Genomic DNA, 25,560 nt, shown 5'->3' with positions numbered 1-25,560 from the left:
TAGGTAGTCTGCGCGGTAACACAGTGGTATCATTACCGTCCTCCCCACACCGTGTGGGAAAGGCCCGGGTTCTAATCGTTGATGACGCAAGGAACTTTAGTGGGATTTTTTTCACTCCGTGGCTGAGTTAGTTGGTCTCAAACGTAGATAGCAAGGTTTTTCTCCGCAGAAATTGGGGTTTTTTCGTCCAGTAAACAGGCAAATCGACCAGAGAACGCAATTTTACAGACAAATAAATAAATGGATAGATGTAATCATTTACGGGGGACCCTATCATAATTTTTTTTTTTTTTTTTTTGTTCATCCAGGTAGAGGTCGAAAACCAGTGGACTCCTCTCGTGTTGAAGTTGTGGCTATGGCTATCGTGGATTTATCAAGTCAATCTCCATGTGGTAGCGCAGGTGTGCCAGCTGTTTCTCTTGAAGTGGACATGCCGTATTCCAATGTAAGGCGTCAGGTGTTGCGGTACTATCCTTACAAGATGCACACGCTACAGCAGCTAAAGCATGGTGATGCAGATATTCATTTCACATGCACACTTCAGTTTCTGGCGCGAATGACAGGATATCACTTGGCCATGGCACATCCTTTGGAGGGACGAAGCCCACTTCTGCTTAAATGGACAAGTGAATACGCACAACTGTCGCATTTAGGCAACAGAAAACCCTCGAGTTATCCAAGAGGCCCTGTTGCATTCTCCAAAAGTGACCGTGGATATCACTTCAGTTTCTGTCCCGAATGACAGTGGATATCACTTGGCCATGGAATATCCTTTGGAGTGATGATGCCAACTTCTGCTTAAATGGACAAGTGAATACGCACATCTGTCGCATTTGGGCAACAGAAAACCCTCGAGTTATCCAAGAGGTCCTGTTGTATTCTCCAAAAATGACAATGTGGTGAGGATTTACGGGCACATTCAAGATTTGGTCATATTTTTTTGGACAGATAACACCGACTGAACTCTGCACCTGTTCCGTCACTGGACAGCGATATTATGAAATGTTGCCAAATTTCGCAATGCCAGAGATGCAACAACTTGAGTGCCTTCAGGATACCATATTGATGCAAGATGGTGCGCCACCCCACATCCACAGTTGTGTCCAAAGATTGCTAAGGCAACACTTTACAGGCGAACGGGTCATCAGCCGCTGTTTCCAATCACCTTGGTCACCGGATCTCACCCCATGCGATTTCTGGTTGTGGGGTTTTTTGAAGAACCAGGTGTATCGGGAAGGATGTCAAACTCTGGCAGATCTGAAGGACAGCATTAGACATCATGTGCTGGCTATTCCAGTTGACATGTTACGTTCTGCTGTAGAAAATGCTGTTCTTCGAATGGAAACTGTTGTTGACCAAAATGGAGGACACGTTGAACAATTTTAGCGCTGTTCTAGTGATTTGTATTGCCACAGCGCCATATAGTGACAAATTTGTAACTTTTTTTTTTTTTTTTTTTGCAATAAATGGCGAGTGCATTCTTTATTGTACCCTGTTGTCCAAATTTCTATTCAGTACGAGCCTTAAAACTCGCTCCAGAGCCCTATACAATTGAATACTTTAATTTTAACAACCCTGTATATATATTTATACCGTATATATAATTAGAAGACGAAATGCACAAGGCATAATCTACACCGATATTATATACGTATACAGTACTGTATATACAGTATTTTTTTAAACCACATTCTGAAAAAAATTGGGAACAGTTTCTGGAGAGGGCGCTTTTATCGACACTCATGTTCAATAATTCTAGTTAATGGTTGTTCAGCAAACGGTTGTAATTGTAAATTTTGTTTTACTGCGTTCGTAAAAAAAAAAAAAGATGAGGTTTTGTTGATCTACAGAACAAAGTAATTTTAATTCGGTTTGATTTATTTTTTTTTGTATTGATATGATAGGAATTCCATCATGGTGAGTTGCTTCCACAGTAATCCATTCCTTTGCTCTCATTTGTAATACTGTATAAGGTTTATTGGATGAGTAAGTGTAAACTGCGTTGATTCAGAGAATGAGTATGAAAACACTCAAAAATAATTGTTAGTTGAAATTGTTTATATTGTATAATTGGAACATAAGGATCCTTGTGTCTTTTCGTTTGCGTAGTTACTTTTTTTTTTTTTTATATATATATGCACCGAAAGACATGAATCTTTTATTATAGCTACATAAATATAAATTTATAAATAATGATGACTAGTGGGCTTCATTCCCTGCTCGCTTTTTTTTTTTTTTTGATAAAGTAAAATAAAATACAGAAGCTTTCGACACTGTGCCTCTTCCTCTGCTATGAAAACATAAATACGTTACATATGGAAATCAAGCATGGTACAGCGTGGTCATGTTAGATAACCATAACGCGTGACCACGCTTAAACAGAATTTTGTTTTACCACAGTAAAACAAGTTTCTGTTACGTATTTTAGTATTTGTTACGTATTAACATGTAACCCGCATCTCTCTTCTCCCATTGGCCGAATAAATAACACTATGAGGAAAATTATTTTAATGTATAGAAAGATAAAAGGTTTGTATTTAAAAACCTTTGTGTGCCTATGAAAACTTAGGAAGGCGTGGTAAACACTGGATGTTTAACTAAGATTACTATAGTAATCCTAGTTTAACAATGATTATTATTATGTGATGCCAGAATGTAGGAAATAATCCCAAGGGCTCACATCTGGTGAGTATGGGCTTGGCACACTGAGGGTCCTAAGCTGGATATCATCATTCTTCTCTGTCTTGGTGATTCCTTTCTCTCTCTCTCTCAGAGTAATTTGGGATTTTTTTTTTTTTTTTTTTGGCTGGTGCAGCATAAGCCTCAGGCTTCCTTACACCATATGGCTAATAATAATATGTGGATTTGTGAAAAACAAGTGAGGAGCCAATTTTTAGCTAATCATATGGACAAATTTGATTTAATTTTTTTATCTTGTACTTTAAACAAAAAATAGTTCACTCTTCAATCAACAGACCTGGCAAAAAGCACAGCCTTACTGATTGGTGGTGGGAGATTAACAAATAACATTTATTAACAAGACAGTTATGGTGGCAACATCCATTGACAAAATGTTGAACCTGCTTGTGCTGCTAAAATGCAAGATTATACCATAGTAAGATACAGTGGTACCACTCTTGTTAATGGTAACGTTAATTGCAGATAGCCATTAAAATATGTAGAAACCAAAGGATAGAAAATCAACCTGATATTGGGTATTTTCCTCAGATTTTTTCCTACATTTTGGTATGATGTGTGATATATCAATTCTCTGATTGAAACTATACACAAAAAAAATATTGTTCCAGCAAAAGCTAACTCTGTAGAAAATGGAATAACAAGGAAATTTAAACATGCTTTTGCTTGCTTCCTTGTATCATATGGCTCTGCTAATGCTAACACAAGGGATTTCAAGTTCAGAGAAGTGCTATGTTGAACTGATTGATTAATGAAATTGTTGAAGTGATTTTATTAGCCAAGTGGAGTTGTGCATGCATATTTTTACCCGTGTTCAAAACCCACTTTTGCAAGCATGCATGCATGCATGCATGTATGTATGTATGTATGTGTGTTTTGTGGTTCAGCAAAAGCTTCTAGCACTCTTGCACTGTACAGCTAATTCTAATATCAAAAATCCATTAAATTTTTTTCAGAAACTTCTATAATTATGGGCATGACAGCTAATTTTAAAGCAGCCACAATATTAAAAATCAGCAGAAACACTTTCTTTCAAAATTATTCACACAAGAGAAGTGTTTTAGCCTTCTGAAGAGTGGTTTAAAAACTGGCTTATGTAACCACTTAGGTTATGAATTAATGATAGTAACAACACTAGGGGCTTAGAGGGGAACAGGCATTCTGTTTGTTATCACACACTCAGTCTAAAACACTGATGGAACCAATATCTTTCTATTTCAGAAGATTTAGGATAAGACTGGTTGGCCTGCCTCCCTAAAATCCACTCATGCACACCTTCTCGATGGTAAGCCCTGTTATGTCACTTAGGTGGCAACGAATGTGTAGAGTGGTTCTCTTCAAGACACCTGGTCAGCATGAAGAGGAAAAGACTAAACCCTCCAGCACATAACAGCACAACGAAACAAATGGCCCTCAGTCCCCAGCAGCTTTCACTCCCCCTCTTACGACAGCGAGAGGATTGGAGTGGAAGCATAGGGTGCTAAGAATCTCTGGGTATGACCAGGCTGCCATGCACGGAAACTGAACATGGCCTGTTACAACGTAAGATCGCTCATTGGTGAAGACAGGATGTTAGAGCTGGAAAAGAAATCAGAAAATGTGAATTGGAATATCATCGGTTTGGCTGAAACTAGAAGAAGAAATTAATCACTTATAAGTTTATCAAGTGGAAATCTGCTGTACACCAATGGAAACAGTGAAAGGAGTGAAGGTGGAGTTGGCTTTTGGTCCATAAAGATATAAAAAACAACATTTTGGAATTCGAAAGTACATCACCAAGGGTGTCAAGACAACTACACAGGATTTCTAAGAGGTAGAAGCTAAAGGTTATGATTTATGCACCAACATCGAGCCATGATGAGGAAGAGGTTGAAGAAATGTACACCGAAATTGAGAGTCTTCTAGATGAGCAGAAAACCCACTACACTGTCATTATGGGGGACTTCAATGCTAAGGTTGGAAAGAGACAAAACAGCACAGAAAGGGGAACTATAGGAAATTTTGGAATTGGTGAAAGACTTGTGGAATTTGCAGAATTTCGAGGATTGTCAGTAATGAACACTTTTTGCAATAAAAGGGTGAACAGATAATGGACATGGAAGAGCCCAAATGGATTAACAACTAATGAAATTGACTTCATCCTCACTAACAGAAAATATATCATGAATGATATTACTGTCCTCGACAAGATAAATGTTGGAAGTGATCACAGAATGGTAAGATGTACACTTGATATAGATGTAAGAAAAGAAAGGAAAAAACTGACCCGAATAAATAATACGAAGGTCTTTGAGATAACAGAAGAGGAGAAAAAGCAGTATGTACTGGAACTTAAGAACAGGTTTGAGCTTCTGCAGACTGCTCAGGACCAAGATATCAACGAGGAATATTACAACTTTCTGAAAGTGATAAAGCCCAAGAAACCTATAGGTAAAAAGAAATCCAAAGAAGAAAAAATTAGTCAAGAAACACTTGTCATGATGAACCGAAGACAACAAATGAACAGCAAGATAAACACTGACAAGGAGAAAATTGAGTATACTGAGTTATGTACAACTCAGTTTTACATACTCTTTGTAAAACCATTAGAAAAGAGACTCAGAGATGACATAAGAAGATTTAACACAAGAAAAGTAGAACAAGCATTAAGGGAAAACAAAAGACTTAAATCAGCAGCCATGAGCAGTAATACAGAAAGACAAATGATATTGAAACTGAAGAATAGCAATGGTGTACTTATAAATAGCAGAGAAGGCATGATTCAAATAGCAGAAGACTACTGTAGAGACTTATACAAGGTGCGAGGGAATGAAGCCAGCAGTGGGGAAGATGGATTTTAGTAACACATACGACATAGCCGATATCCTTCCTGATGAGGTAGAAAATGTGTTGATGAAAATGAAGAATCAGAAAGCCCCGGGGGAAGGTGAAGTTACTGTAGAGTTGTTAAAATTGGGAGGAAGAGACATGACACAAAAACTGGCAAGACTCTTCACAAAATGCATTAGAAAAGGTGTGATGCCTAAGGAGTGAAATAATGCAACCATAATTTTGCTGCATAAGAAAGGAGATAAATCAGAAATTGCAAACTATAGACCAATTAGCTTGTTATTCTACATTTACAAGTTGTTCACAAGGGTCATTACTAACAGATTAGAAAGAATACTTGATGAGAATCAACCGAAAGAGCAAGCCGGCTTTAGGACAGGATTCTCAACTATGGATCACCTTCACGTAATGTCACAGCTAATGGAGAAAGCAAATGAATATAAAACACCATTATGCCTGGCATTTGTGGATTATGAAAGGGCATTTGACTCTATACAGCATAAGTCAATGTTTCGGGCACTGGAAAGATAAGGCATGGATACCCCATATATTATGATTTTGAAGAAAATATATGAGAATGCTACCTCCTTTGTTAGACTAGACAAAGAGAGTAGCAAATTTAAAATTGAGAAAGGAGTCCGACAAGGAGACACAATATCTCCGAAGTTGTTTACTGCTGCTCTTGAGGAAGCTTTCACAAGATTAGACTGGTCGCAGAAAGGAGTTAATGTGAATGGAGAGTACCTAAACCATTTACGATTTGCAGATGACATTGTGGTCATAAGCCACGATCCCAAACAATTAGAGGAAAATCTTAATCAGTTATGTAGAGTTAGTAAGGATTTTGGACTAAAGATGAATATGGCTAAAACAAAAGTAATGATGAACAAGTATGCCATAGAAATGGATATAATGATTGAAGGAGCAGTAATTGAAAAAGTGGAGTCATATACTTATCTGAGACAAGTCATCAGCTGTAATAATGATAAATGGCTGCAAGTCAAGAGAAAAGAATAAATTTTGGATGGATAACATTAAGGAAATATAGTCGCATACTAAGGAGCAATATCCCATTTTGTCTGAAACGTAAAATAATGAACCAATGTATACTACCCACCATGACTTACGGAAGCGAAACTTGGGCACTAACCAAAAGAATGGAAGAGAAGCTGAGAACTACACAGTGAAGAATGGAACGAATTATATTGGGAATCAGACTGCTAGATAAGAAGTGAAACATGGATTAGGCAGCAAACTCAAGTAAAGGACATTCTTATCAAAATTAAAGACCTAAAATGGTTTTGGGTAGGACACATAGCTCGAAGACATGATGACAGATGGACTAAGAGAATAACAGAATGGTATCCAAGAGGAGCTAGAAGAAAACCTGGAAGATGACGGAAATGGACAGATGAAATTCATGAGTTTGTGGGTAGTAAATGGATGGCCATTGCACAAAACAGAAGGAACTGGAAAGTTGCTGGAGAGGCCTTCATCCTGTAGTGGATTGATAATGGCTGATAATGAATGAACAACACTACAGCCATTACAATTATAATATTCCAGACTTACTGTTTGGTGGTGGGAGATTAACAAGTAACATTTATTAAAATGAAAAATAAATGGACATGGTCACCTTTTCCTACATCCCATGGGAGGCAAGACTACTAGTTATTCAATCGGAATATGCAACATTTGGTATGATTTCACAACATTGTTATGATGCAACATTTGATATGATTTCAGCATTTTGGGGTATGAGAAGAGGAGGAGTTGGAATCTCACTTGCTACAGCAGGTGTTAAAGAAATTAAACTGAAATAGAGGAGAATGAAGGCCAAAATATTCTGGCCATTAACCAGAAACTTGTACTGCCAGTGGCAATAACTCTCGGTATACAAAGTGTGGTAATAAAGTTCCTGGACTGGTGCAATAAAAAGAACACAAAGTTAATGAATTCAAAGATGATTTTATTTTTATTCAAAGTAATCACAACTTGATTGAATGCACTTATTACACCTTTCTAAAAGTTTCTGAAAAGAGTCATTGAAGGCATCCAAAGAGTGATGTTCAATTTGGTGGTTATGTTTTCCTTTATGTCCTCAACATCCTGAAGTCTTTTTTCTTTGTGGGAAATTTCACTTTGGGAAAGAGGAAGAAGTCTGCTGTTCGTAGATAGGGAGAGTAGGGTGGATGATTGATCTGCACAGTGCCATGTTTTGCCAGAAATGTCTTCATAACAAGTGCGGAATGGGTGGGGCCATTGTTGTGCAACATGAACCAGGTTCCTTTCTCTCAAAATTGCTGTTTCACCAGGAAAATGCACTTTAATAGTCTTTGAAGCAACTATATATAGAGTGCAGCATTGACTCTCTCCCCTTCAGGTACAGATTCTTTGTGAATTGTACCATTTGTTGAACTCTCCCCTTCAGGTACAGATTCCTTGTGAATTGTACCATTTGTTGAAAAAGCTGATCAGTATTGTCTTGATCCTGGACCTCTGTAAATGAAACATTTCAAGCTTTGGTGATGATTTTTAAGTCCACTGCATGCTCTAATGCTTTTTACTCTGGGTCATACTGAAACACCCAGCACTCATCTCCAGTGACAATACTGTCGAACAAGCTACAAAGCTGTCCACTGTTTTTCTTCCTCAATAGTTATATTTGCAACTTGTGACATCTTAGTCGGCAAATTTCTAATAATTTCTTCATGATGAAATTCATCAAAAATTTTGGTCAGCTTTGAAATATGCATTTCATATTCTTTCTTAAATCCAAATTATGCTGTTGAATAATGGCAAATGTTGAAACAATTTCATCTGTCGCTTTAGAACGAACCTCCAGTTCTCAACGAAACCTATCCAGACATTCATACATTGCTCTTTTTAATTCTTGTACTGCCAGTGGCAATAACTCTCAATTACAAAGTGTGGTAATAAAGTTCCTGGACTGATGCAGTAAAAAGAACACAAAGTTAATGAATTCAAAGGTGAAAGACGAATTCGATGTCCTTCGTTATTTCTCCTAGCATTTGTTTGTTTATCCTTATTCTTCCTATTGAAATGCACATTTCCTCACAAGTTATATTTGCGAATAGAAGAGCTCCTTCCCACCTGGCTACGGAGGCGCCTTCAGACGCCTCTGTAGCCAGGTGGGAAGGAGCAGTTGTGCGTATCACATGCTTCTTGATTAGACCGGGGTTCGAGCCCGTGACCACCAAATACGGAGGATGCTGAAAGGTCAGGGAATGACCACTGCATATCCCGGAGCAATATGGCCTTAGTTGCTAATGCTCCTAAAAAGCAAAACAACAACAACTTCTTGTAGAATTTTGTGCCAGAAAGAAAGAACTTAGAAAAGAAAAATCATATATGGATGATAATAAAATTTCAGTGGTTCCTTTGGTATCAATATTTTCTTGAGGTTTGCACGATGTGTGTAGAGCAGAAGTTTTTTCAAAATTCATTTTGACCATATTTACAGATTCATAATGTGCACTTCACCTTGTCTGGGCAAGTCTTTTGACTCTCATTCGTGTATGTTTTTTCATCATTTCCCAATGGTTGAAGAGACTGAAAAGAAAGAGTAAAGGTTTTCCAAAGATAAAAAAAAAAAAACAGTTCTTGTTTTTACTCCAGCACGACCAGTACAGTCAGTAGAGTTTACAATAAATCATCAACACAAACGTTAATCATATTTAACAGTAATGGGCTTGAACCCTGGTCCACTCGATGATTGTGTGCCACTGCACTCTTGCTCCTGACCACTCGGCTACGTCAGGCTGTCAGAAGGTTATGTATGATGAAATGCTTGCAGTGAATGCACTCTGCATAAATTTAATGAGTGGCTTGCATAGCATAAACAATACTTTTGGATTAATTTCCTTGATTTTAGATTGGACCCCACAATGAATTTCTGCCATGGTTGTCTCCATTGCCGTATTCCTGATCACGGCACAGATTTATATCTATTTATATAATTAGTTAATTTATAAACTAATTATTGTAGTTTATTATTATTATTTTTTCTATTCTCTAGTTAATTAATTTATTATTTGTTTTACTGGTAACTTTAATGCAATCCTCTTTTGTACATATGATTTTAATTTTTAAGTCTATATTAATGTTTATCTCCCTGTTGGATTTCATATTATTGTTACCAATTGTGTTCATCGTTCTGCTCTCAGATGCACTGTTAATGGTTACCTTGTGCATCTTGTTGTTAACAAAATAAAAAATAAAATTACTTCATACATTTTGTCATTTTAGTGTATCAAATAGAATTCCAAAATATTTAGTTTTTTTTTTTTTTTTATATTACCTACTATTTTTCTCTCACCTAAAATATTAATAAACTCATTTTGAATCTCTGGTGATAAATATGAAGATTCTCTCCTATCAGATGAATGTTCAATTCTTAAAATGTGTTCTTTCAAAATGAGGTTATAATTTGATAGCAATTCTACCATTTCTCTAAAATTTTCTTTATTTGTAGAAAATACAGATTTATCATGTCCACAAAAAGGGATATTCTGACAAGCCAGAAATAAGATTACATCTAAAAGCCAATGTAAAACATCTCTCCATTTCTTTCTTTTTTTCTTTCTTTATCTAGTACTGTTTAATGAATGTGGTCAATAGTTTGTTGAAACGTCAACCTTGCACTTAAGTTTTTTCACTTCTCCAACCACGAGAGATGCTCTTCACTATTTTCATGGTCAGAAACCTTTGGATTTAATTTCCACCAAGTTTTAAATCCCGTGATAAAGTTGGATGTTTTGATTCTTTATTCTCCAATGAAAATCGTTTGCAGCAAAAACAATGTAAATTTCCTGATGAATAAATAAACCATCCATGTTCTTAAAATTTTTTCTCTGTTTGGCAGTGCCTTATAAAATCAAGAAGTTGTTAGCTGTCGACATCTCCCTTTAATTTTTTCTCCTGATCTTTCAACAGTGTCAAAGAGTCGGGCCTTATTTTGAAAATATTCACTGCCTTTCTTAATAAAATAAATTCCCAAGTTTTCTGGTATTGGGATAGGCTTAAAAAAACGAAAGCGATGTCGCAATATTTTACAAATGTGTTTATTTCCTCTTCCTTTTCAGAATCTTCTCTCTGCTCATATGTACTTTCACTAGATTCTTCTCCACTAGTGGATGAATAAGCATCTTCTAGATTTTCTCCACTAGTGGATGAATAACTTTCTCTATTAGATCTTCTTCAGAAGATGACTCTTGTACTTACTCTTTTGATTTATCATGCTGAATATCTATTGCACTAGATGAAAGTGTAACATGCTTCAACAGTGATTCAGACATTGCTTGAATAACTTCTTCTCTTGCTTTCTTTGCTCTTCTCTGTTGAAATCTGCTGGTCGATTTCACTTTATTTTGCACTTATATGTAGAGACCTATATACAGAAATTCATTAAAAAACGGAAAATATCTGTAAAATATTAGAAATCAAATGAAAAATGAGTTTTCAGGAGATAAAGGCTCGCCTCTATACTTCGTATAAATCCATTCACCAAAAATGTGGTGCTAACCTAATGACTTATAAGACTAATTTTGTTTAAAAAAATGTAGTTGACTAAATGCATTTGTAAAGGCTGAATATTGTTTTGATCCCTAGTTTTATATGCCTTAACATACCAAAAATTTAAACGTGAGTATTACAGTCACAGTCGGTTAATATAAAAATCAAAGTACCTTGTTGTTAATTAAATTGTGTCAAATAGAAATTTCAGCTAACAACTGTAAATGTAAGTGGAGAAAGATAAATTTTTAAAAAAAAGGTCGAAAATTTTTTTGTTAAAATTAATACTTTTCTTATATTTTCAAGTGATGGCACCCGAGGCAGACCACCTCTCTTAGCTGTTTTCTCCTACATCATATGTCCCTAAAAAAAACCCGTCGTTGTTTCTGTTATGTATATTCTTCTGGTTTTTAAAAACTATTCTTTTTAAAAAAGTAGGCTCTGGTCTGTGTATCCCACTTTACCAATTTCTCCAAGCTGAACAGGTTGCTGAAAAAACTCACAGGAATATGTATATCTCAGAAAAACTGGTAATAATTCACTTTAGTGTGGCCCTGGTACTTAATAATTGTACTAGTAGTATGCCTGCACACCAAAAGAAAACTAAGAAAAAAAATTTCTTATTTTTCTTTTGGTGGGTGATACCTTGTTTCCCTCCAAAAATTGTTTTTCAAACTACATTTTTGGGACCAACAACCATGATATCTAGCTGTTACACATAAGACTGCTGTATAAATTGGAGCAATGTGGCATTAAGAGCAAGTTACTGCTATGGATAAAGGGAAGGTTAAGTGGAAGAAGATAGATTAGTGATTAATGGGCACTACTCTTTGTGACTAATATTATCAGTGGAGTTCCCCGGGGTTCAGTGCTGGGCCCATTGTTGTTTTCAATATTTATTAATGATATTGATGAAGCTATAGCAGGTCTAATGTCAAAATTTGTAGATGATACGAAGGTTGGCAGGGTGGTTAATGATAGTAGTCAGGATGAGCTACTGCAAAGATCTAAAAAAATTGAGTCAATGGGCTGAGAAATGGCAGTTGAAGTTTTAACATTGACAAATGTAAGGTACTGCATATGGGTAGCAGTAATCCTAGAGTAACTTATCAACTGTGTGGTTACTACACTCAGAGTAGTGAAAAATGAAAAAGACCTGGGTTAATTGTGCAGTTAGATATGAAATGCTCTGAGCTGTGCAGACATGTTGCCAGAACTCATGGGGTTTTGTCAATGATATACAGAAACTTTCCTAGCAGGGATAAGGAGGTGATTATCCCTTTGTACAAGGCCATGGTTAGGCAGCATCTTGGGTACTGTATACAGTTCTTGAGTCCTCACTTTAGGATGTAGACCTGTTGGAACAGGTGCAGAGAAGAGCAACCAGATTGATGAAGGGAATAAAAGGGTACTCTTATCTAGAAAGGCTTCAGTTCTGCAAATTGCAGCTTCTGGAGACTAAGTACCTGCAGGGTGATCTGATTGAAGTGTTTTTAAGACCTTGAATGGATTGAGTAAGCTAAATGTAAATGGCATTCTTTCTCTTGCCTGGACTACACACACAAACAAGGGGGCATAAATTTAAGTTGCAGGATAGATATGCAGAAGTTTGCCTTCGGGCAGTGGGTGGTTGATTGTTGTAATATGCTTCCATCTGTTGTTGTGGAAGTGGATGGTTTGAATGAATTCAAGGAAGAATTAATTAGTGTGTGTGTGTGTGTGTGTGTGTAGTGGGTTTTTTTTTTTTTTTTTGACTGATGCTATATAAGCTTGCTTTCTTGCATTATTTACCACCACAACGACCACCACCACTATTCTGATATCTTAGATTTTGTGCTAATTGCAACTAACTGATTATGTTAGTTGCATTTTTGTTCTTGTTGAGTTATCTTTTTTTCTGCAAATACGTAATTATATATTAGCAAATTTCAGAAATTACCATTAATGCAAATAGATCCATTAAAACAAATCACACTGAAACTGGGGGAACTAAAAAATTTAGGTTGTGCTAATTGTGGAAAAGCATTAACATACAAAAAAAAAATTGTTTTAAAAAACAATTTAAAAAGCACTAAAAAAAAAAAAAATCTGGATACATAACTCACAGAAATGCAATGTCGTTCCATTTTGTGCAAGTGCTAACGTGTATGTAGTATATTGGTGTGACATGTATATTGGTGTGATACCGACAACTAAAACCATTAAAGCCAAAAATGCAAAAAATCGCATGCCAAATGCACTATAAAAAAAAAATGATATACAGTAAAATCTCGTTAATACAAACTCAGTTTATACAAAGTACTCGTTTATATGAAGCACATACCATTCCCCTGTGAAAGGATAGGCTTTTCTATGTAAATATATTCGTTTATTATAAAATTCGGTTAATATGTATTACAAAGTTCTTTTTCACCCCGTGAGAAATAAATATTGTCATTTTGTATGTTTAATACAAATCTTGGCAGAGTGATTCTATTATTTCTCCCGCCACCTGTCTCCCTACTTCCTGAAGGATGGCACTGACTTGTTAGACATTAGTTTTGTGTAAACAAAAGCAGTTTATGGTAGCTACAATGTCAAGTGCACTCTGAAAAACATCTTTCTGAAGGACGAGTTGTTAAATTAACAAAAGAATAAAAAGGTTTTCTAAGTTGTTTACATGCACTCCCTCGCTCTCCATGGGAATAAGGTCAGTTGCAATTGTTACCCCACTTCAAAGAGTCTTTTGCTATTATATACAGCAGTCTATTTTTTGTGTCATTTTATCTGAGCTGACGTCTTTTTCGGAACTTGTCTTTATAAATTAATTTAAAATTTGTTTATATTAAATCTTATATAGCAGTGGTAAGGCGACAAAACGTAGTCAGACATAATTAAGCCTGGAAATTAAATTAAAAATTATACAAGAAGCTGATAGGATGGAAAGAAGCAAAACAGACATCGCAAAGGAATACAACATCCCTTTACCTGCTTTATCTACAATATCGAAAAACTGAAAAAGACTTGAAGAAGTGCGTGACACTGGAGCATCGATGAAAAACAGGAAATAAATTTGTGGTGCAAAACACAAGGAGCTTGTAACAAAACTTTTCGAGTGGTACCAACAAATGCGTGCCAATATCAGGTTCAATTTTGCAAGAAATGGCAAATTATCTAGCTTAGCAACATGGGATTAGTGACTTTAAATGCAGCAGTGGCTGGCTCCAAAGACAGGAATAACTTGGTTTCGTGAAATGTTTGCAGTGAGTCTGGATTAGTTGACAAAGAAAAAGGCTACAGACTGATTGTGTCTGTAGCCTTTTTTTATCTTGATGAGACAGGTTTAATTTATAATTTGCTGCCAAACAAAACATTTGCTGTTCGAGGAGAGTCTTGTCATGGTGGAAAACTAAGTAAACAGAAACTCACTGTTCTGTTATGCTGCAATTCAGATGGCAGTACAAAACTATGCCCACTTGTGATTGGTAAGTTTTCCAGGCCATGATGTTTTAAAGCAGTTAACCAACATCCCTGTGATTATGAGACCAATAGACGTGCTTAGCTTGCAGTCAAAATTTTTCAGTCTTGGTTATCAAAATTGGACAGAAGAATGGCTTCAGAAAAAAGGAACATTCTGATGATTCTAGACCATTGTACAGCACATTCTACCGAGACACTTAAGTTGACAAATATATGGCTGTTGTTTTTACCCCCTTCCCCCAATACTACCAGTTTAATGCAACCACTGGATCAAGGCATTATTTTTAACCTCAAGAGAGCATATAGAGCCCGCTTGATAAGATACTTGATCAGCAACATAGGAACAATTTGCAGCCAAATTGGAATGTCTTGGATGCTATTCGTAATCTTGTTATTGCTTGGGAAAGTATTACATAAAGTGTAATAATCAGCTGCTTCAGAAAGAGTGGCTTTGGAGAGAACATCTTCGAAAAACATGGTCCATCAGACGAATATGATAGCAACAGTGAGGAATGGGGGAATTTGAAGGAGTATATGGATTTTGTTGGCAAATTTGAAGAGTTTGTGAAGGTGGATGATGAAGTTGCTAGCACTGCAACGCCAACACCAGAAGAGCTGCTGGATACCAAACAAAACGATGATGTTTTTGTTACCAGTGAAAGTGAAGAAGCATGCATACTGCCATCTAAAAAAGATGCCTAAAATGCCTTGAACGTAATAGAGAATGTGTTGGCCTGCAGTAACATTGATAAAGAAACAACTATTGCATTTGATAACGTCTGTGCTGTAGTTAAAAATGCATATAGGGATGCCGACCGGGCTAGCCGAGTGGGTAAAGTACCTGCCCGGCAACCCAAAGGCCGCGGGTTCGATTCCCGCCTCGGGCTTGGATCAAAGTACTGCAAAAACCTTGGGAGGTGCAATATGGCCACAGAAGCCGATGCGCCAACAACTACCAAATCAAAATCAATCAAGCATATAGGACAAAAACCGTGCAAACAACATTGGATTCTTTCTTTAAATTAATTAATTTATTAAAAAGTTAATGGTTTGTATGTTTCCTTTTATATTAAGATTGTAATTCTTTTTTTCTTCTAATTTAAATATTCCAATTCTAATTTTCTTAATATAAATTCTTTTATATTAAGATTTGTAATTCGTATCAAAATATATACTGTACAATATTTTCATTTCCATTAATATTGCTTTTCTCTTAGTTTATCTTACAAATAAAATCTTTAAAAAATATGTTATTCCTATTACTGTATTGTTAGACAAGGCTTTTGTTTTTATTTTATTTTATTTTTATTATTTTACTTTATTAATTTATTTTTGATATTATTATTAGTTATCATTATTCTTAGATATACAGTATGTGCCAAAAAAAAAAACAAACTAAAATTTTGACACTTTTGGGGGACCTCGTTACTACAAACCTCATTATTACAAAACTTGAAAATTTAGGTCCCTTGAACTTTGTATTAACGAGATTCCACTGTATATATATATTTTTTTTTACACACACACACACACACACCATCCAAAAAAAATATGAACCTTTATTCAGTATTGAATCGGGCTGCCTTTCTTTTGAAAAACAGCAGCGCGACATGGCGTGAATTCTAAGCTATTTTAGTGTGTTTTGGTCTGATTGTTACCATTCATCCAGCAAAATATTGTGCAGCTGTGGGAAAGTTCAGGGAGGAGGCTGTCATTTCTGAATAGGTCTTTCCAGTATATTCCACACATTCTCAATAGGATTGAGATCAGGTGAATGTGGGAGTTCAGGGAGGATATTGGAAATCTGTGCCATGTTCTTTAAACCATTCTTGCAGGATTCTGGCACAATGTGCTGTTGCATTGTCATCCATAAAGTGGCCATCACCTTCAGGATAAAAGTGTAACATTTCAGTATGCAGTAGATCTGATACAAAATTCAGATACTCCCTGGATGACATTTGCCCTTCCACCAGTATCAATGGACCCAGTCTGTGCCAACAGAACATTCCTCGCACTGTGATACACCTTCAGATGCTTTAGTTGTCCTAACAAGGCAAGCAGAGTCTGTTTCTTTTGTGAGGTTCTTGCCACACTCTTTGCCTACTGTGCCGAGAGTGTGACAAGAATGACACACTGCATGGTAGGCAGAGTGTGTGTAGGTATCAGTGCAAAACAAAGTGTATCATGATTCATCTGACTGCATAACTTTCACTGTCCAATCACAACATTCTCAGCACAGTTGCAAGCAGATTTTTCTGTTTTTCTCTGAAAGAAGTAACTACCAAATAGGCAGATGATGGCCTATACCGAATTTTTTCGGTATAGACCGAAACACTACTTTTAAGCTTGTGTTCTATTTTAATTAAATTTTCAGTTGTGATAATTCTGCAGTTATGTGGAGTTAATGCTATTGTAGGATTAAACCATTAATCATTATATGCACATTGATATATTAGGTCCAAGTATTGATTGATTTTTGTTTTGCGAGTGGTAGTGAACATTTGTTATTATTTTGGCGGGAGACATTACAGGTAATTAAGGCCTAACTGGCTAGCCATTGTTGTTCTAGCAGTTGTTGTTATTATTATTATTATTATTATTATCATCAGCCATATGGTACAAGGAAGCCTGAGGCTTATGCTGCACCAGCCAAAAAAAAAAAAAAAAAATACCCGAATTATCTTGAGAGAGAGAGAAAAGTAGAAAGGAATCACTAAGAAAGAGAAGAATGATGATATCCAGCTCAGGACCCTGGGTTTGCCAAGCCCATACTCACCAGATGTGAGCTCCTGGATTGGTTCGCCTATTCTATGTTAACAATTAACATGAAATCAAATTGAGGTATTTAAATGTAAAGTTTGAAAAGATTAGAGGTTTAAAGTTAGAAGAGAAAAGAAATAATGAGTAGTGTAAAATAGGGAATTATTAAAGAATGTCTAGAAAATAGGCAATACTTGAGAAAAATTAGGAAAATAGCTAGAAAGAATTAGTAAAGTAACGTTCCTTCACATGGCTGCCTCTCTGCTACTTCCTCAGGGGCTTTGAGCAGACTGACAGCCATGCTAAATGAATATCTCATGCATACCCGTTTCTGTAGTCTCAATAACAGTTTTGCTTAATACATACTCATGTTTAGTTATGAATATCCTAATGTAATGTGACAAATAAAATTTAATTGTTAATTTTTTAATTAATTTAGTTTTAAATTTTTGGATTGTAATTAGCTGCAAACTGGGATTGGGAACCTGTGAACACACTATAGCTGTACACGTGCTTTCTCGTACCAACCACCAGCTATAGTATTCGCAGGTAAATACCTATATACTTTTTATATTTACTCTGATGCATACCCATTGGGCTTTGGGTCCCAATCCCAATTTGCAGCTAATTACAATCCAAAAATTTAAAACTAAATTAATTAAAAATAAATTAACAATTAAATTTTATTTGCCATATTACATTAGGATATCCATAACTAAACATGAGTACATAGTAAGCAAAACTGTTATTGAGACTACAGAAACGGGTATGCATGAGACATTCATTTAGTATGGCTATCTGTCTGCTCAAAGCCCCTGAGGAAGTAGCAGAGAGATGGTCATGTGCAGGAATGTTACCTTCCTAATTCTTCCTAGTTATTTTCCTAATTTTTCTCAGGTATTCCCTATTTTACACTACTCTATTTCCTTTCTCCTCTGATTTTAAACTTCTAATCTTTTAAAATTTTACATTTATATACCTCTTAACTTGATTTCTTGTTACTTGTTAACATATAACAAGAGGCAAACCAACAACTGCTAGAATAACAATGGCTAGCCAGTTAGTTAGGCCTTGATTACCAGTAATGCCTCTCACCCAAAATAATAAAAAAAAATTTTCACTACCACTCGCAAAACAAAATCCAAAGGGGTACTTTGACCTAATATATATATATATATATATATATACATACACACATACACACTGTGCTGCCACTTTATTAGGTGCACCCGTGCTGTGCACACAAATGTTTTGTCCCACAATGTTGCAAGTCAGATGACCACAGTTGTGGATATAAATGCAGCAGAACAACCTTTTTAGTATCAGTTAAGCATACAAACCGTAGGAAGAATGGGGAAAGGGAGTGATCTAATGGACTTTGAACGTGGCATGGTATTAGGTGCAAGATGTACCGGACAAAGCATCTCTGAAACAGCAGTTCTCTTGAACTTTTCACGCACCACAGTTTCAAGGGTGTATCGAGAATGGTGCAACGAACAGAAAACATTCTCTCCTGTGGAAGAAAATTGCTTGTTGATGAGAGAGGTCAGAGGAGGATGGCTAGAATTGTGCAAGCAAACAGACGGGCCACAATGTCGCGCATCACGTCAGAATACAACCTTGGTGCGCAGAACAAAATATTACAGCCACTAGTCGCACTTTGTTGCAAATAGGCTACAACAGCTGATGGCCACATTGTGTACCTTTGTTATCAATGAAGAACAATGAAGAGTACGCCTCCTGTGAGCACAGCAACATCAGCACTGGATTATCGAGGATTGGAAAACAGTTGCTTAGTCTGACGAGTCGAAGTTCCTGGTGCATCACGTTGATGGAAGGCTCAGAATTTGGCAAAAACAACATGAATCCATGGAACTGTCATGTCTGACGACTACTGTGCAAGGTGGTGGGGGCAATGTTATAGTGTGGGGAATGTTTTCTTGGCACACATTGGGTCCATTGATACCCATAGATTCACGTCTGAATGCCACATTGTACCTAAACATTGTTGCTGACCAAGTGCATCCATGGTTCCAGGAACACGACAATGGCTTTTCTTTCTGCAGCGGCCCACTTAGTCCACGGATCTCAATCTTATTGAACATCTTTGGGGTGAGCTGGAAAGGGCTGTTCGCTGCAAGCCTACACCTCCATTGAATCTCAAAGAAGTGCGTAACACACTCAGGTCTGCATGGTACTCCATTCCTGCATGCTTTCAGTATCTTGTTCAATCCATGCCTGGACGAATTCAGGCTATTTTGAAGGCTAAAGGAGGTTCAACACGCTACCAGGTAGGTGTACCTAATAAAGTGGCAGCACAGTGTATATTATATATATATATATATATATATATATAATCACACACACCAAATCACAAGCTAATACACTATACAGGGTGTTTCAAAAATGATGGTCAATAATTTAAAGGTGAAAAGTGCAGATTAAATAAGCAAAAAAGTCCCAGTGAACATCGGGCCGCAAATGAACTGTTTTCAAGATAATGCACATTTTTTGTTAAGATCCACCACTGACTATGGGAGCACTAGTTTAGCAAAAGGCTGTGAATCCTTTGCTAAGGGTGGTTTTATTAAACATAAGATAATATATTTTTAATTTTTGGTTTCAACACCACAGGATTTTACAGATGTCACAGAAGGGGTGTCCAATCTTTTAGCTTCCCTGGGCCACACTGGAAGAAGACAAGTTGTTTTGGGCTACACATAAAATACACTAACGATAGCTGATGAGCAAAAAAACATAGAATATACAGTTAACATATTTAAGTAATTTAAGCTTCATTAATTCATGAATTTTTTATTATAAAAGTAAAAGACAAGACAGCAACATGAAATTAGTTAGATGTTTGACATTGTTTTTGAGACACTAATGCTTCAATATTTGGTTCGATGGAAGTAGTTGCAATTCTCAGTGAGTTCTCAAGGTACTCGTCAGATATTTTGGTTCTAGTTTTATTCTTCATGTGCTTCATCCTTGAAAATAGCTGCTCACAAATGTAGGTGCTTCCAAATAGCGATGACATGAATAAGGCATGATTGTGAAGCGAGAGATATTTTTCTCTGGGAAGATATATCTTATAGAAGTCCAGTAAAGAGACATGATCAAATTTTTCTTTAAGTTGAATGTCAGGTTGTAGCTCAATGCATTCCATTTGAAAATTGCCAGGTAATGTTTATGTCGACTGAAAATGGAGTCGCAAATATACCAAAAGATTGATGATTTTTTCGGATATCTTGAAACCTGTTTTCAAATTCCTGTATCAAATCGAAAAGCAAGGCTCATATTTTTTGTTGTTCACAGGACCGTGTTTAGCCAACATGTCGAAATGCATAAAATTGTTTGCCTTCATTTGAGATTGCCATAGTTTCAGTTTCATTTCGAACGCTGTTATAGTTTGAAGCATTGCATTGATCGGTTGGTTTTCACTTTGAAGATGCATGTTTAACTCATTTAAATGAGCGGTCAAGTCTACTAAAAATGCCAAATCTGTGAGCCAGTTTTAATCGTCAAGTTCTGGCACAAATTTTGTTTTTGATTCCATAAGCGACTTGATTTCATTTCGCAAATCATAAAATCTTTTCAACATTTTACCTCGACTTAACCATCTTACTTCCAAAAAGTAAATGATGTCCCCATAGTCAGCACCCATAAATTTAAGGAATTCCTGGAATTGGCGATGATTCAACCCCTTGACCCTTATGAATTTTACAGTCTTGATGACAATCTGCATGACGTTATCCATCTTTAAAGCTTTTGCGCATAAATTTTCTTGGTGTACTATGCAGTGATATTTCATCATACGTAGATTTTGGGAGGCAATTGCATCGTCTTCTATTAATTTTACAAGTCCATCTCTTTTACCTATCATCGCCAGGGCACCGTCAGTAGCTATACCAGATATGCTCACAATGGACAGAGAAAATCGCTTTAATGTATTTTTCAAGAAGCCATTTCTTCAGTGATAGTATATTCGTCATCAATACCCCTAATAAAAATTGCCAATTTAGTTGTATTAGTAGCATCAATACTTTCGTCTATCGCCAAAGCATAAAATTTAAAATTAGCAGCTGTACTCTCCAAACCTTTTTCGATAGATTTTCCTATTTCATCAATTCGCCTGGCTATAGTCTGGTGAGACAAACTGATTTTAGAAAAATCCCCTTTTTTTATCAGGGCAAATTATATCTGCCACTCTTTCCATACATTGCTTAATAAACTCACCATCAGCATATTGTTTTGATTTTTTGCTATCAGGTTTGCAACCACGTAACTAGCTTTTACCGTAGAATCTGTTTGAGTTGTTATTTTTTTAAAAAAACTTTGTTGAGACGATAGACTTTTTTTCAGTTCCGCTATTTTGTCTTTACAACACATTCCTTGATACGCACTAAATATCGCAGCATGTTTTTGCGTGTAATGCCTTTTCAAATTGTAGTCTTTGAAAACTGGCACAAATTCCCTACAAATTAAGCAGATTGCCTTACTGTCTGCCTCAACAAAAATATAGTCATCTGTCCACTTTTCGTTGAACAATCTTCCTTCTTCTATAATTTTTCTTTTTTTTTTTTGGTTCGGTTTTCTTTTGAGATGCTGTGGAAGGCATCCTGGAATTTAAAAAAAAAAAATAAATTGAAAATTAGAAAGCAAGGTGTAATAATCAATTAAAAATACTTACATGTCTTCTAAATAACCAAAAATGTCTGTCGTTTACAAAGGTAGGTTGGAAGAAATATTATCAAAAGTCACTGCATTTTACTCGCCAAATCGCCACAAACACACATAACGTCTGCACCTTTCTTCGGTGTCAACTCGACTGTTTACAATTGCACATCGAAAGCCGTACCAGCATACCCATGGCGCAATAGAGAGACATCTATTGAGTGGTAAAAGTAGGAAGCAAGAGCGCTAGTGAACCATTTATTATGTCGAGAAGTAACTACTCGCATTGGCGGCAATTTTGAATAAATACAATTATTTGAGAATGATTTTATGAATCTCTCATTGCTAAAGAACATGTTAAATTCAAAAATTCATCGCTTATAAATTGATCTCCTAGTAGTCCTGCCTAGACATTCAATGAGAAACGTTGTTGATGCTGTGACTCGTGAATTGCATTAGGATTTTCGTTGAACCAAATGTGACAGTTATGAAAATTAAAAATACCATCGCAAGTAAACCCAGTTTCGTCAGTAAACAAAATGTTGTTCAAAAATTGAGGGTTCGGGGCACACAGTTGTTGCATCCACTGGCAGAAGTTTGCTCTGGGAGGGTAGTCTGTATTGCTGAGACCTTGTACACGCTGGATATGGTAGGAGTACAGTAATTGGCTATATAAAATTTGCCGCACTGCTATGACTCAGTACACACACACTCTTGCAGAGCAACCCTCCTTGTCAAAATTCCTGGATTTTGTTCTGTTCTTTCTAACACCCTTTCCTCAACATCAGGTGTTATGCTTCTGGGCCTACCTGCTCATACTCCATGGGCTAAGCGCCTATGTTCTCTAAGGCTTTGATGTACCCTGCTGAATGTGCACCTCTTGGGCTGCCTTCGGCAGGGAAATGCTTCTTGGTACAAACATGCAGCCTCAAGTGCAGTGCCGTTGGCTTTACCATATGTGAAGTGCATGTCCTTATACTCTTCATTTCAGTAACCTCTTTCCATGTTGACTATCCTTTCACAAGTATTAGTATGCCTGCTATGTCTCAGAGCATTGAGAGAGGGAAAAAGGAGAGAATGAGCATAACCCAGTGGTGGATCCCAATTAGAAATGTGCAATATCTTGAAAACGATTCACTGAAGGACCCATGTTTACTAGGTTTTTTTGCATATTGTAGTCTGTACAGTTCACCTTTAAATTATTGACCATCACTTTTGAAACACCCTGTATAAATCCACCCTCCTCCGCCAGAGCCTTACGATAAGAATACCAAATGACCAGTTGGTTTTGCAGATGTTGATTGCATAACTGGTGCTCTGTCCTATACAAAATTAAGCAAAAGGTGACTATAACAGTAACACTGAGGTGACTGTTATGGCTGCTTTACCAAAATGCCATATGATGTATGTAATAAATTTAAAAATGTGGATAAGGTTTTCATCTTCGCACTTGCTTATATGGTTTAAAACTTGGTTGCATGTATTATTAAATGCATATTTTAATTTTTTTAATATGAATGAGATTTAGCTGTGACTGAAATTTCATTTGTATTTTCATAATTTAGTTAAGAAGACAAACCAGGCTGCGGAGAGAATACCTCTTTCGCAAAGCACTAGAAGACAAACAGAGAACTCTTTCTGAAAATAAACAAAAAATTAAACAAGCATTAGAAGGTAATTTATGAATAACACTGAGTTGTATTAGAATGATTATAGTTTGTTTGTTTTTAATTATTCATACCTGACCTATGAATTTTGTATGTAAGTGGAGTTCAGAAAATCCATTTTTTCTTCTCCTTAAAATACCATGTTGTTTTTTTCTTTTAAGCCAAAATTTTATTAATTCTAGTTTCCTCTACATAAATGTTGCTATAAATCTAGAAGAACATCTCTAACCCTTCAAAATTTCATGTCTTATTTAGAATATTTTTAGGGACCTTGATACCAATTCTTGTTGGTAGGCTAATCCATATTTCTGAAGCATCCATTCTACAGTAAAAAATACTGCTTACACAAATCCTACCTCATGTACCTATCATGCAATGATGTGTGCACCTGTTGGGCTGCACACATCATTGCATCATCATCACTTCTATATCATACTCAAGCATTCCTTGAATATGATATAGAAGTATTCAACTCCCAAAGTAGTTTATTTAATAATTGAATCCTTGAACATCAAAAAGGTTATTAGATCCTGTAGTATTTTGGTATTGTATGTGGATTGATATTTTCTGACATTAGACTTGAATTTCTGTAGGTTAATTTTCAGGAAATACATAAGAAGGAAGAACATTCCAGAGAACTTAAAGTAGAAAGGATAAACCAAAAAAACAAAAGAATAAATAATTTGGTGAGTTTGGAGTCTGAAATGTGAATGAATGTCATAGCTGCCAACTGCTGACTTTCAAAATGCTGGTGATCAGGTATCTGTAAGCAAGAGGAAAATGAGGGATTTTTTTTTTTTTTGCAAAAGTAGCGGGTTTTTTAAAAGTCTACACTACATTAGAAATTAAATTTCACTGAAAAATATGCATTTTATTTTAAAAAATACAGTCATAGGATTGTTTATGAGTACAATACGTTTATAAACATTAGCTAACTTTTTCTCTCTTTGGATTTCTGTTTAGATATTTTATTAGATGTCAACTGATTTTAATTGCTTCAAGGAAGATACTGTTGCAGCCTTTGCCCTCTTCAGAAGTGTCGAGTCAAAGTTTTGTTTATAACAATGGCTCTTCTATCTAGACTTGGCTGCCAGACGCATTTACAAAGCTTCACCAGAAAGAGATTTGAACTCGGAGATTTTGTTTTTCTAACCTGGCTGAATATTCTATCATACTCAGCATTCCAGTGAGGAATTGTTAAAATGCCAAGCATGCATTGGGATAATTTGTTGTAATTCAAGTTTCCATATGCACTTGTCAGTTGCCAAACCAAGGACCACCGTACATCAGTTCTTTCTTCTTTCACATTAGGGTCTGGTAAGTTCTCACACTGAAATTGAGAGAACTGATTTCTTCTTTAATGACACTTAACACCTAGAAAAACTGGAAATGTGTCCAAATTGGAAATGATTCATTGTCAATTCTTATAAATGCTGAGGTAGAAGTGCCAACTCAACATTTATTGAGTTGGCACTTTGATTACAGATTGATGCTCTCATAAAAGAAACAAGTGGCTTTATTCAAGCCAGGAGAGAGAAAAACATAGATTTCTGTACAAGTGAGGATAACGTGCCTAGAATTATTAGCTTGCTTTGCTTGTTTGGGATTGCTTTTACCAGAAGTTTGCAGTTTAGTTCTTTTTCTTGAGTTCTCAATGTGTCATCTTTCAAAACTTTTGGATCACAAATCCGATTTGAACATGAGTCAGTGGCACTCGGTAGTGATTGCGTGTTATACTTTTCAATTTGGTAAATCTGAAGAGTGCTCATGTGGCTTTTCTGAGCACTTTTAACCCCTTCTTTAAATAGACTTGTCAAAGTTTGCAACTGTTCTATCAGTCCCACTACACTTAACCAAAACAACCAACATGTATGCATGCGCTTCAAAATCTTTAATTTCGGTGGCATACATCAGTTGAAATTGTTTAAATCTATCT

General features: G+C 36.1%; 1 protein-coding gene across 1 annotated transcript in view; it reads left to right on the top strand.

Annotated features, from left to right (window-relative positions):
- The first annotated feature begins 1,814 nt into the window (after positions 1–1,814).
- The window catches only part of LOC150086812 (U3 small nucleolar ribonucleoprotein IMP4), a 92,374-nt gene continuing 68,628 nt past the window's right edge, over positions 1,815–25,560 (top strand). The window contains exons 1-2 of the mRNA XM_090371586.1: positions 1,815–1,917; positions 23,523–23,631. Coding sequence (XP_090227712.1) covers positions 1,915–1,917; positions 23,523–23,631 — 112 coding nt within the window. The 5' untranslated portion in view covers positions 1,815–1,914. The remainder of the gene's footprint in view (positions 1,918–23,522; positions 23,632–25,560) is intronic.

This window comes from Mastigoproctus giganteus, chromosome 4, assembly GCF_048544385.1.
Source record: "Mastigoproctus giganteus isolate SK-2022 chromosome 4, ASM4854438v1, whole genome shotgun sequence".
NCBI classification, from domain to species: domain Eukaryota; kingdom Metazoa; phylum Arthropoda; class Arachnida; order Uropygi; family Thelyphonidae; genus Mastigoproctus; species Mastigoproctus giganteus.
The sequence above is the reverse complement of the archived record's forward strand: the minus strand, read 5'-3'. Positions and strand labels throughout refer to the sequence as shown.